General features: G+C 45.5%; 1 protein-coding gene across 1 annotated transcript in view; it reads right to left on the reverse strand.

The window, feature by feature from the left end:
• LOC310780270 (uncharacterized protein) overlaps window positions 1-11,752 on the reverse strand; it is a gene marked incomplete at both ends in the record, with an annotated part of 33,596 nt that extends 21,844 nt beyond the window's left edge. Inside the window, 7 exons of the mRNA XM_083640831.1 lie at window positions 1,060-1,293; window positions 2,132-2,303; window positions 2,726-2,905; window positions 4,421-4,703; window positions 5,438-5,789; window positions 8,569-8,690; window positions 11,446-11,752. Coding sequence (XP_083496957.1) covers window positions 1,060-1,293; window positions 2,132-2,303; window positions 2,726-2,905; window positions 4,421-4,703; window positions 5,438-5,789; window positions 8,569-8,690; window positions 11,446-11,752 — 1,650 coding nt within the window. The remainder of the gene's footprint in view (window positions 1-1,059; window positions 1,294-2,131; window positions 2,304-2,725; window positions 2,906-4,420; window positions 4,704-5,437; window positions 5,790-8,568; window positions 8,691-11,445) is intronic.
• Between the last annotated feature and the right edge of the window lie 1,787 nt (window positions 11,753-13,539).

The following is a 13,539-nucleotide window of genomic DNA, read 5'->3' on the forward strand; positions in this document are numbered from 1 at the left end:
AAATTTGGAAGTCGATTATATCGCAACGGTGCGTTTTTTCCCAAAAAAAACGCGAAATCAGTGTTGAGAAGGACAGTCCACACATGATGTCTGCTTTGGTTTGGTGAAGATTGGACAACATTTCAAGGAGGAATCGCAAAAAAACTGTTTTGGACAAAATTCAAAATAATGGAAAATCTAGTCAGACGGAAATGGGCGTGGCCTATATGAGTAAGTGCAGAACGACCCATGGAATCCAGGGAAAAAATAAGTTTGAATGTGGACGCTACAGTTCAAAAGTTATGGACCAAAATGTAAAGAGGGCTGTTATAGCACCACCATCAGGTCAATTGGTGTAACTTTTACTTGGATAGTAAAAGGCCCCTCTGGGAACCTCCCTACAAGGTTTGGTCGCTCTATGGTCTATATGGTTTCTGAGATACAGCTAATTTAATGCAAGCTTTTGCCAGATTTATCGAAACCCAATGCAAGTCAACGGGGGGGAAAATGGCGCTTAATCGCGAATAACTCTTAGCAAAGTCATAGCATACCTGTCATCAATGATGACTACATAGACAATGATCATGTCTATGTAGTGTGAAAAACGTGGGAGTTATTACGTGCCGAATCTTTGGCAGATCGAAAAATAGGAGTTTAAAGATTGTGCCTTGCTTTCAGCAAGCACAATAATGAGCCGCTGTGTCGGAAAATAATCTATTTACTATTTATTTGTCATAAATACAAGCATTTCACATGCCCCGTTTTCAGGTCGCAGTTCAAAACTGATTATCGTTTCTGCTGATGCTAACCAAACCGAAGTTGTCAGGGTCACAGGGTGACTTCAAAATCATATTTAAAGCTGGAAATAAGGCCTGGGGGTAAAAAACCGAAATTCTCCTTTAAAGAATCAAATTGTATATCTGCTTTATTTTATGCATTCAAACGGCCTGACACATACTTCCTGGAACTATCATTGGAACTAGCTAGAATGGAGCTCATAGCTACATGAGTCACGTGACGATCAAGCACTTTGGACTTCCGTTGGCGTGACTCTCTTCGATGGCTCTGGTCACACCCTACCTCCTCTACCTCCTCCTCGTCCTGGCCCCGCCCCTCCCGGTCTCCCGACTCCTCATTGGCTGCCTCCTCCTGCATGGGGGGGCTGATTGACAGCGGGGTGGACCAATCATTGTCAGGCTGGGCGGCGGTGGAGTAGGACGGGCCGGGCATCTCATCGTCCCACACTGCCAGGCTGAGGGAGCCCACCGTCTGCATGTCGTCATCCTGAGCTGCGGCCCCTCTCCCCGGCCCATCCTAGGGGTGTAAGAAAACATCAATACACAATACAATTGTAGGCCAACAACAACTTAGCATGACTCTGTGAGTCTTGTGTAATCAGGAAGGGGAGGGCAATCCTTAGTGACACATCACACCCTCTCAGCACTGAATATAAACTGTTGCCATCAGGACGGAGGTACAGGGTACCGCCTTTGCGGACCTCCCGTGCCCAGAGATCTTTCATACCATCCAGTATTGGCCTGCCTAATAACACACAACTCTGAACACATGACTAGTGCTCTTGTAATTTATTTATTTACCTTTTTTCCACTGGGGTGGGGTTGGTGCGAAGCACTTTGCAATCATATCCGTTGTAATTGTTTGATGTATTGTCGTCACATTGTGCTGTACTGTACTGTATTGTATCTTGTCTTGTGCTGTGTTTTGTCTGACTGCTACAGATGCAGGACAACTTTCCGAAAGGACAAATAAATACTACTACTACTACACTGCTACTACTACTACTACTACTATACACAGAGTATGACAATATGTTTTGTGATACTGTATCAATTCTCAAAAACACAGATTTTTAATTAATAGTTTTTTATTTTATTTAACCTTTAAGCTCTCATTTGCAAGATCGCCCTGTTACCACTGTAGACATTTACATGCAAAGATTTGTGGCAGAGGTTAGGTTTTGTGTGTTGTGTTTATGTTTAAACCTCCAACCGCTAGATAGCAGTGTTGTATCTTCCGCCATTTGAGTCTTCCACTCCAACGGAACACATTTTTATACGCAATATATTGAATTGTAACCCCAGTATCGTGATAGGTACCATTTGGGCAGATTCTTGCCAATACACGGCCCTACCTCCTCCTCCGAGATGGCGATGACAGAGTCGTTGTCGGTGGAGCTGTTGGCAGCGTGCGGCGGCGCGGTGGCGTTAGCATCCAGCGGCTCGTACAGCGCCTGCTGGTCGTAGCGTTCCAGGCTGAGTGGCGAGCGCGCAAAGCTCGCCAGCTCATGCAGGAAGTGCTCCGTCCTGCCCACAGAGATGAACATTTCATATCATGATTATTGTGACCAAAATGATCACGCTTATCAGTATTATCACGGTATTGCTAAGATGTGCTGAAAATGTTCCGAAAGTACTGATACACTCACTGAAATCATTTAAAAAAATTTCATATTGAAAACTCCGACACAAAAATGTACTGATAAACTCACTGAATTCATTACACCAAGGCTGTGTGCCTGTGTCTGGGAGACTGTTACTAACTTTGGTTGATGATGGACGGTATTTCATCATCATCATTATTATCATTTCCTTTATTTACCGTGTTTTTCAAAGCGCTGTAATCATGGTAACACGGTTTTAATGATAATTAACATTTTAAACGATATACTAACCATCAGGAATTTGATCACTGTATCATTTTAAACCGGTAATTGTTTCATCCCTACCTGGCCAATAGGAAGGGGCGCAGCTCCTCCTGCACAGTGGGCAGGTCCTCCAGGCCGTGGCGGGCGAGGCTGGCTGTAATGATGCACAGCACGAGGTCCACCAGGGAGCCGTGAGCGCCGTACAGCACCGTCAGCTCCCGACGCACCCACGAACGCAGCCTGCTCAGCTGCTCTGGGTCCCTACGGTTAAGCATGGGACCATATGAACATTTCATGCCACCATTATCCTGGGATACATTTAGATTAGTGTGTGTGTGTGTGTGTGTGTGTGGGCGGGGGGGGGGGGGTCCGGTTTCCCACACCTTCTTCAACATCAAATTCAAGGACTTTCAAAGAGAGAGGCTTGAGTGAACACTTCTCAACTGTGCCGTTAGTTCCAATTGCAAATGACAGAAAACCACCGACTGCAACGTTTGTTAGAAAATATTTTGTTTTTACTTGTCGAGAGCTGGAGCCGGAGCAAAATCTAACGTAGGTGGCCCCATCGTAATTCTTTATGCAGGAAAACCCCAAAATTCAAGCACTTTCAATGACCCATATCTATTTTCAAAAACGTTTAATTTTCAAATTCACAAACTTTGAAGAATTTCAAGGACCCGTGGGAACCCTGGGGGTAGGGTTGCCAACTGTCCCTTAAAATACAGAATCGACCCGTAATTTGAAACAAAAAGATGTGTTCCATATTGAACTGATACAGGAAGCTCTTTTTCTTGTATACGAGAAACACTGCAGTGCAAAGAGTCAAGGGCTATTTGTATGAGCGAGTAAACTCTGCAGCGGAGTCTCCACTCAGTCCGCTGCCTCTCTCCCCCCTCAGCCTTTACGGTGTCATGTTACAGCAGCCTGAGCAATAGGCAGCGCAGGACACAGTCTCAAAAGTCTCACACTCTCAAAGTTCCTCGTTCACCAGCCGTCACAAAAGCAGCCATTTGTTTTGCACATTGTCAATATTTATTTATTTAGACGTGATAATAAAGAGAGTCTGGTTTAGGTACCTTGAAAAGTGCTTGAATTTTACTCTTAAAAAGCTGACAAACCCTGCTACAGCACCTCTGTATTTTTATGTTATGTCTCGAGATAAAAGTCGGGTGTAAGACCTGTTATACAGTAACCAGAGCTCCTCAGTCTACACACTTTTCAACGATTAATTCTTCTTTTGTTCAGAAGTCTAAAATGTTTTTTCTGTCATAATACCGGGTCTGTTCTATTCAAAATAAAAATGGCTGTTTACACTGTTGAAAGAAAATTCTTGAATGAGTACATGCCAATGTGAAGATGAATTATATCAAAATGTCATTTGCACTACTCTTTGTTTTTCTTAAAATAAATCTGAAAATAATATATGTTGAACTTTATCCATGGCGCAAAAACGCAAAAAAGGATCAAAATCTGGTTTGTGTTTGCTTGTGTTAAGAATACATGGGTAAATGGTTGAAGCTGAAGCCATTGCAGTTATGTGATTGTTAATATTTAAGTCCACTACTGAGCAGGTGTAATACCCATTCTATATGTTATAGGTCCACATAGCAGGATACCCCCCCCGGAACGTAAGTCCAGAGGTAAGAAGACCAGAAGTTGGCAACCCTACCTGGGGGGTGCATTTAGGTCATTGCCAACAAGGGGAATGCATTTTAGTCATTTTGCTAACAATAACCCACAAGATAATATCTTATAGCCCACCCATCCCTACAGTACCTGCGGAAGCTCTCTGCGGTGACGTCTCGGTGTGGTCCCTGGTTAGCGTCGTTAGCAACCCCAGTGACCCGGACCCCACTGCGGTAGAGTGCGCGGCGGAAGGCCAGCGTCTGTCTCTCCCTCCTCAGGACCACGTCTCCGCCCGCACGCTGCAGCCGACGCCGCTCCGCCAGACGTATCATCAATCGCCGTGTCGACCGCTCGTTAGGACCGACAGGTGCAACGGCCCCGCCAAGGCCCGTCAGCCCTTCAAATATCACCCCCGGGTCCACCGACTCAACACCTACAGACAGATAGACAAACAGATAGATATAGATAAGGCAGACAGACAGATGAGATAGATAGATAGACAGACAGACAGACAGACAGACAGACAGACAGACAGACAGACAGACAGACAGACAGACACAGATAGATTTGACAAAAATTAAAGACATACATGATTGGCTGATTATAATAAATGGTTGAGGATTAAAATAGACAAGAAAGCCCGGGGGCTTAATCGATTATGGTCCTCTTTCACGGAACAAAATGCCAGATTGAATATGAAAGTGTCGAGCAAGAACGACACATTTTGAAAGAAAAAACAACCAGTGAAACAAAATGATAAAACAAATATAACAGGCAGTAAATTGTGCATTATTTAACAGCTAATGCCATTTAATTTAAAACACCTCTCAACCAGAGTTAGCTTAAGGGAGATAGTTCCAATGAATTGACGCTATTTTTAGACTTATTTTTACAACGTTTCGATCCGAGGTGGATCTTCGTCTCGTCAATGTTTTTAAAGTGTTTTTGCATTTCTTGTCAGGTGACAAGTCTATATAAATGAAGGAATGAAAGAACAGTACAGAACAGTAAAAAAAATGTTGAATACCTATACCTCAGTACAATTCAATTTTAACCATGTACTGCATCTAGCCCAGCTCCCACACATTTGTGTATAGTTATTTACCAAAATATTATTTTTCCCACAACATGTTTTAATTCTAATAGGAATAAAATGTGCTTTAATACCAAAGGGTGCCACCGGGTGCTCGGGTTCCTGGTCCTCCTCGGCGGGGCTGACGGGGGAGAAGCCAGGGGGTGGCTGAGGAAGGTAGAGCCTATGCCCTGCCCCTCTGCCCCGCCTCCTCCTCTCTGGCCCCGCCCCTCTCCTCCTCATGCGCCTCCATCGCCTCAGGAGCTCGCTCACACGCATGGTCGCTGTCACCGTTGGCAGGAAGTTGGCAGGCATGTTGGCGGCCATGTTGGCAGGCGCCGGCCGCAGCGTGTACTCCTTGAAGTCGTCCTCGGCGCGCACCGAGTGCAGGATGGAGGTAAAGGGCTGCTTGCAGAGCGGACACTCCGCCTTGCTGCGTGACCACTCCTGGAGGCAGTGATAAAACAAAGTCACGCTCACTTGCGGGTTTAGGCATAAGAACCATGGGATTTTATCCGCCATTTTATTTTCCATAAACATTCCGTAAAACAATTATAAAAAATAGTTTTACTTGGTCAAACAAAGTGATTCAGCTATATTTAGAATCAGGAGAGACCATGACATTTTACTCTGACAAAAAAATAAAAAATAAAATTAAAGTTCTGCTTTTTTGTTTGGTCCAAGTGAAATGTTCTATGGTCTTTCCTGATTCTAAATATAGCTGAATCTGTAATGATTGGTATCGGTATCGGTATCAGCAGATACTCAAGGTTGTGGTACCGGTATCGCACATGAAAAAGTGCTATCGCGCCATCCCTACTTATGACTCACAAAAATGGGAGATAATGAGCACTAATGTACCGCCCACTAGAGAGCTGCAAACCCGAGGGTACCCTCACGGGCCCCTCGGGCCGACCAAAACGGGCCGAGGCCGGGCTTGTTTTTTATTTATTTTTAATTAATAGGTCCGGGCCGGGCCGGGGTCGGGCCGTTTCAATAATTCAATTAAATAATGTTGTATTAGCGTACTCGCTTGATTTGACACAGCAGAGCACAGTCCATCAAAGAGGAGGAGTGCACAGACACTCCCCCAGCAGCCACACAGTCACACACAGACCCTCACGTGACGTTAGTAGCTGTAGACAGCTCCCGAAGAGAGATAGAGAGAAAAAACAAGCCGTTTGCGCCGTGTCCGTCCATGTACAGCGAGCGGACAGCTCCCGAACACAGAGAGAGAGAGAGAGAGAGTCAAATAGAGAGACAGAGAGAGGCTGTGCAGGACGGCCGCGCGGCGACGCAGCACGCGGAACAGAGAGGGAGAGAGATGTGTCATTATATCGTAATATTGGCTTCGGGCCTCGCAACGGGCTCGGGCCAATTAATTTTATAACTCCTCCGGGCCGGACCGGGCACGGGTCTGCATGTCACGGGCCGGCGAGGGCTCGGGCTGAAATTTCAGGCCCGCGCAGCTCTCTACCGCCCACTTCACCCCCAGCCTCAAAAAGCAGTGAAAACAGGGAAATGGCAATATTTAGTATTTGGGTTTAAATAAATGTCTCATACTTTTTGAGGCTTACAATTAGTCACATAAGACCCTAAATTACATAGTTGGAAGGTTTTGCTTGCCAGGGTCTTTAACTCATTGAGTGCCAGCCACTTTTGGAGAACGGACGCTCCCAGTGCCAGAGTTTCAGAGCGTTTTCAGTGATTTCTCGAGGCCCACAGAATATTGTGTGATATTACTATGTAAACACTGAACACGCACAAAGAACGATGAGACTCTATTCTATCATCTGCAAAAAAAAGTTTATTGATCCCATTTTCCGTTCTTTAGTTATGAGCCGGAGAAGATAGCTTGATTCATCCAAAAACAGCAATTTTTTTCTAGAAGCTGAGATAATTGGCCTTTTGTGAAATTAAACATTTCAAGCACATCACTGACTCTGAAGCTAATCTTTTCTAATGTACCGGTAGTCACACCTCAAAAATAATTTCCTTCAATAAAACAGTGAAGGCCAGGGAATTTTGTTTGGCAGAATAATATTTTTAGCTACAACCAGCAGCGCTGGCCCCTGCGTGCGCTGCTGGTTGCAGCTTCTTGCTGGTCTTGATTTGCTGCTGGTGGGCATCGGATATTCTGGCTTGCGTTTGTCAATCCTGTCCTGCTGCCTGGGTCTGTCTGGGTGTTGCGTGCTGCTCTGCGTGCCCCCCCCCCCCCCCCCCCCCCGCCCCGCCCCGCCTCGCCTCGCCTCGCCTCAACTGCACACTCCTCCTCCTGTCTGTGGTGGCTCTCTGCTGAGTTTGCTGTGCGCACAGTGAAGCAACATCCAGCTTTTTTACAGCGTTCCGCGTGTGTTTGTCACCGGCAACGATGCTTCCAGTTGAGAATAATAACAACTCCACGGCTGATCATGCGGATGTTCTGTCGCAACCGACACGGAGCGGCTCAATTGTGGGAGCAGATTGGCTGCTGCAGGCACAGCTGCAGTAACGTGCTTCAGCATATCGATGCATACGGATGCGATGCGATTTCCGTTTCCATAACGACTTCTTCTTTGTTTTTTCCTTGCCTTTCTGTTATGTGGAGAGCACTGTCGCCACCTAAGGGTTCTGTAAAATAGGTTAGACACATCCAATAGCTCTCATATTGTAAGAGGCGATGTAAGAGGCTTAGATCGACACCCCCCCGTCAAAAAACGCAATTGACGAACATGTCCGTCCTTGGCACTCTACGTTACTATTTGAAATGACGAACATGTTCGTCCATGGCACTCAATGAGTTAACCAAAGCATAGGCTACAATTCAATACAGCAGCGGAATCAAAGGAATGATAAAAAAAGCTGTTTACTGCAGTCTCGCCTGTGCACATTCCCTCATGAATAACAACTAACGTTATAGTATTCCTGTGTATTTATAGCCTACTAAATGCGCCTAAGCCTTTGTTCACACCAGGAGCTATTCAGAAGCAGAGCTGAAGCTGCGCTGAACTGAAGCTGAGTGTCACGCTAAACCGGTCACACAAGAAGCACTCTTTTCCTCAGCACCTCACTCGGCGCTGCCTTCCCCGCCCACAACTTGTATTGACTTCATGCCTGGCAGCTTCACGCTTGGCATGCGTGCTGCTGGTGTGGAACGTTCTCGCCTGTTAACAAGGACGCCGAAATGAAACTGCGTGGCTTCAGCGTTGCTTCGGCGTATGGTGTGAACTAAGTGTTTGATGCCTACCTGGATGCAGGGGAAGCAGAAGCGGTGCAGACAGCGGTCCAGGTAGGCCAGGTTGTTGAAGCGGTCGAGGCAGATTGGACACTTTGAGTCGGGCGACGCGTCCTCTGACAGCGTCGCTGGCCCTGAGGAGGAGAGAGCACGGTTATTATCCTGAACTAAAACTAACAACTACAAGTGCACTCGCCAGGGCCAATACTCCAGTCTGCTATGATATGTGCATTATGTGAGTCGGATCAGAACCCTGACCCACCCACAATCCTGCAGCCACTCCCCCTACCCACCCCTCGAACCCTGACTCTCTATGCCCTGCCTATACATCAGATCGCCAATACAGCCTTTGCTCTCATATCACATCATCTCATATCACCCGCGCGCCCGTTTTAGGGGGAAACCCGCCATAAGAAAATACTATAAAATAAGCCGAAAACACTTCAACAAACTATTTAAAGCGGTTTAGATTAATATCGATATGCAAACGAGTTGCTTGTTGTTGGTTTCACTAACAATAAACCAAAAAACCCTGATCTGTGATGTTTTTTTTAATAGATTAGGGCAGACACCGTCAATGTGGAGTGGATATTGGTGCATGTAACCTGGTGTAATACTGCTCTGCCTCGCTGAGCTGCTGTCTTAACTGTTTCTTAATATGCTGCTCTGCTGTGCTGCTGTGTTGTTTTAATCCCTACAGTTATTACTTTATGTATTTGTATTTGTGTTATTCATTATTAGGTCTGAGTTATTTTTTTTATTATTTTTTATTATAGGATTTATTATTGTACGCTGCTGGTCCTGAGGACACATTTCGTTCATGTGAAGGCATGTAATGACAATAAAACGTTTGAACCTTGAACCTCATCAGTGGGCTGGATACAGCATTTATAAGCAACTAGCAACTAGCCACATAATATTATGTTGCTTCAAATGACGCAGTCGGTAGCGCTGTCACCTCACAGTTAGAAGGTCCTGAGTTCGATTCTCGCCTGGGACACTGTGGGCGCTGTGGTTGTGTTCCCCCCATATCTTCAGTGCCTACTGCCCAGGTGGGTTATCTCGTCGTTTGCATGTTCTCCCCGTGCTCCCCCAGGGGGTTCCTCCGTATATAACCCCCCCACTTAAAACATGCAGAAGATCAGATCGTCATCGTCATCCGACCAGTGACGACAACATCCGAAGTTGGTCCCCGGGCGCTGTACGAGAAAGCGACCACTGCTCCTGGTCTGCCCCTCGGAGGAAAGGACATGCCTGGATGGGTTAAATGCAGAGGACACTTTTCACCGGCCACCGTCAGCATGAGTGTGTTGTGGCCGCATGCATGTATTGTGGTGTTCGTGTGACAATAAAAGACGGGCTTGTCCGTTACGAGAGTTACGAGAGTACGAGAGCTTCTTCCTTCCCCCTCCCCCGACAGTCAAAAGCCTGTTGCTATTTTGCTGAAACTGCCAAGAGATCAGCTAAATGTTAGCTTGCCCCATTTTCTTATGTGGGGAGACAGCCGCACCAAAGCCCATTCAGAAATCTGGCAACTAAATGCGGCCCTGCCTATCAGAAAATGTAATACCGCCAGAACATAATTTACAAACCTTAACTTAGACGCCACTCTCCAATTCGGTATACATATTATCTCCCAAGAAGCACTTTGTGAATGTAAAATCTCCTGTTTGGAAGTGGTTCACTCTGCTGCTAAACTACCGCCCTCCAATATGTATTGGACTGTGTGAATCACCAGCAAAATATTTAAATATACTTGGAATGTGTGCTTCTTATTGAAGTATGTGTATGATGAATTAGAGACAGGCGTACAAGTATTCATAAAACGTCTGCATGTTTCTATAAAAAGTCTCAACTTGTATGTTTAAACCGTAAGTTGCCGACTTATGGAGCTCGTGCAGAAGTGCACTGACCGGCCCCGGCTGGCAGACATGTCAAGTCACAGAATAGTCTGGGGAATCTGTGAGAAAGAAATGACTGCAAGTGCCATATTAACATTTGTAGAGCTAAAACTATCAGCATTAGCTAGCATCAGCTAGCTGAATGGAATAAACAGGCGGGCGCTTGTCACACACCAGCACAAAGCCCGCCCGTAGCTGCCGCTGATTGGTTCGTCCCTGTCCATGGACGGGCTTCTGCCCAATCCTGGGCCCATACCCAGATGGTGCGTCTTGTGAAAACAATACTGCCCCCATCTGGCAGCGGCAGGTTAGTCTTTGGGTCATTTATAAACCAAATTAATTTTGTTTTGTTTGTTTTTTCTATCGATTTTTTGTTATACAGCTATTTTACATTGAAGTCAACGGCGAGTGGCTTGTGTTTTCCCCCTAAAAGGGGGTGGGACCATATTTCCGTTCTGATGTATTCCTAGCTATGGCCCCTTTTCCCTAGGCCCGCCCTCTCCATTGACCCGATCGGATCCCTGCCAAAATGTAATGGGTTCTTCCTTGGCCCATGCTACACCCTTGCACCAAGTTTAATGAAAATCAGCAGAGTAGTTTTTCTGTAATCCTGCTAGCAAAGAAACAACCAAAACAAACAAATGGTAAAATGGTAAATGGCCTGCATTTATATAGCGCTTTTATCCAAAGCGCTTTACAATCAGTAGATAGTCTACATTCACCCATTCATACACCGATGGCGGCAGGCTGCCACGCAGGGTGCCTACACACCATCGGGAGCAAGGAGGGTTAGGTGTCTTGCCCAGGGACACAACGACAGCAGCTGGGAGGGAGCGGGGATCGAACCGCCAACCCTTGCGTCATTGGCCGACCCGCTCTACCTCCTGAGCTAAAACCGCCCCAAACACGTGGACAAACAGACAAACAAAACAAACGGCACCTCCTTGGCGGAGGTAATAAAATCTGAAAAATGTAAAACTGTATTAACCTTGTGGAGGAGGCGAGGTTGTGGTGCTGCTGGTCTTCCTCTTGCTGCCACGTGTCTCTCTCCGGCTGCTCTCTCTGCTCCCCTGCTCTTCCTCCTCCTCTCCTGCGGGGGCAGCACCCCTGCGACGTGTCCCTCTCCGGCTGCTCGCTCTGCTCGTCTCCTCTTCCCCCTCCTCTCCTGCGGGGGCAGCACCCCTACGACGTGTCTCTCTCCGGCTGCTATCTCTGCCCCTCTCCTGTTCCTCCTCCTCTCCTGTGGGGGCAGCACTCCCACGACGCACACGCAGTTTCATACGGGTCGGCGCCATCACCTAAACCACACACACACACATTCAACATTTTAAGGAATATTCCAGAAGGAGCAAAGGCTTCTGCACACCTAAAAATGACATGTGCGTCGGAGGAGGGAAACCCCGACTGAATCAAAAGAAAATAACTCATCTCAACTGTCTCCAAATGCAAAAAGTTGTATTTAACAGAAAAGAATAACTTTTCGGACCGGTCCTAAGACCTTCAGATTCTCCAATATTCCAAGGAATTTTGTACTTTGTTTGACATCACACAGGGATTTTTTACGGCTGGGTTACAAAAAGAAATCTATATATCAATATTCATTTGACAGAACTGATATCAATTATTGAATCCCAATATCGATCTTTTAAATAATGTGATTTCCCGTAGACGCTTGAAGCTTTAACCCCATTAGAATTCCGTGGTTTGGTTCTTAGCGAAACGAGCTCTCGTAAAGATGAATAATGCACCAGGTTACAGGGTTCCTTGTACAATTTACAGCATTAGTTCTTTGAGAATCTCTTTCATATGCAAGCAAAATTGGTATTAACTGGCCTAGGAACTAGGGATGTTCATCAATTATCGAAAATCGATAATTGATCGTTAGGGCTGGGTCGGTTTGAAAATTTTAAAACCGGTTCGATATTGCCGTCTAAACCGGTATACCGATTTTTTTTGTAATAAAAAAAAAAAAAAAAAAAATTTAAGCAGGGCTCCCGAGTGTGGCCCATAACTGTCTGTAGTGCAACTTCAGTCCACCTGATAGCGATAATACACCTCTAAGCTGGTATTGTCAACCAGCAATGATACTGAATAAAAAGAAGCAGGACACCTGTGTAACAAACACACCCTGTATTTATTTCTCATAACTATTCAGCTCAACTTTTCTTCTAAACATCAAAATAATAAATGAAATAAGACTTCTGCCTATAGTGCAACTTGAGAAAAGGCTAATAAAAACACAAGCAGTGCAATCAGAATGGATTGGCTTACAGCTGAGCTGCCTTATAAACTTCAAAACTCACAAATTCACACAATATAGGGCCTAGGCATGGGTCGGTTTGAACATTTTGAAACCGGTTCGATATTCCCCAAAAAAACGTATCAAAGGGACTGCAGTTGGTGGCGATAATGCACCTCTAAGCTGGTATGCTGCCAACCAGCACGAACACTGAATACAAATAAGCAGAACATTTTAACTGTAACAACACACTGTTTTTATTTCTCATAACTATTCAGCTTAACTTTTCTTCAAACATCAACATAATAAACAAAATAATACTTTTGCCTACTAGTGCAACTTGAGAAGAGGCTAATACGAACAATAGTGCAATCAGAATGGACTGGCAAAAAAAAAAAAAAAAAAAAAAAAAAAAAAAAAAAAAATTAAGGTTTTTTCGGTTCGCACGTGATCAAACCGGTTTGGGCTCGTATACCGAACCGAACCGGTAAAACCGGAAATCGACCCATGCCTATTGATCGTTAAGGAATTGATTCGATCATGTGGAATTTTGATCGATTATTGTTATTATTATTCTTTTCTTTTTTTTGCGGACTAGGTTTGGGTGGAATTCGTTCCTCCTCGCTCCACTCCATTGCACAGCCGACTAACGTGAGGTGGAGCTTCATATAGTCTCTAGTTTTCTGGCTGGGCACGGGCCTTTGTGCCAACAAAACTGTTTTAAACATGGGGAATTCACACCAGCATGCGCCGGGGACACAAACAAACGCACCCAGCGGTCTGTGGACCTCAGTGAGGCTCAGGCCTGTTGATTTGACTCTTGTGCTGTCAGATAAGCTGGAA

Source organism: Poromitra crassiceps, assembly GCF_964638095.1.
Source record: "Poromitra crassiceps genome assembly, chromosome: 7".
NCBI classification, from domain to species: Eukaryota; Metazoa; Chordata; class Actinopteri; order Beryciformes; family Melamphaidae; genus Poromitra; species Poromitra crassiceps.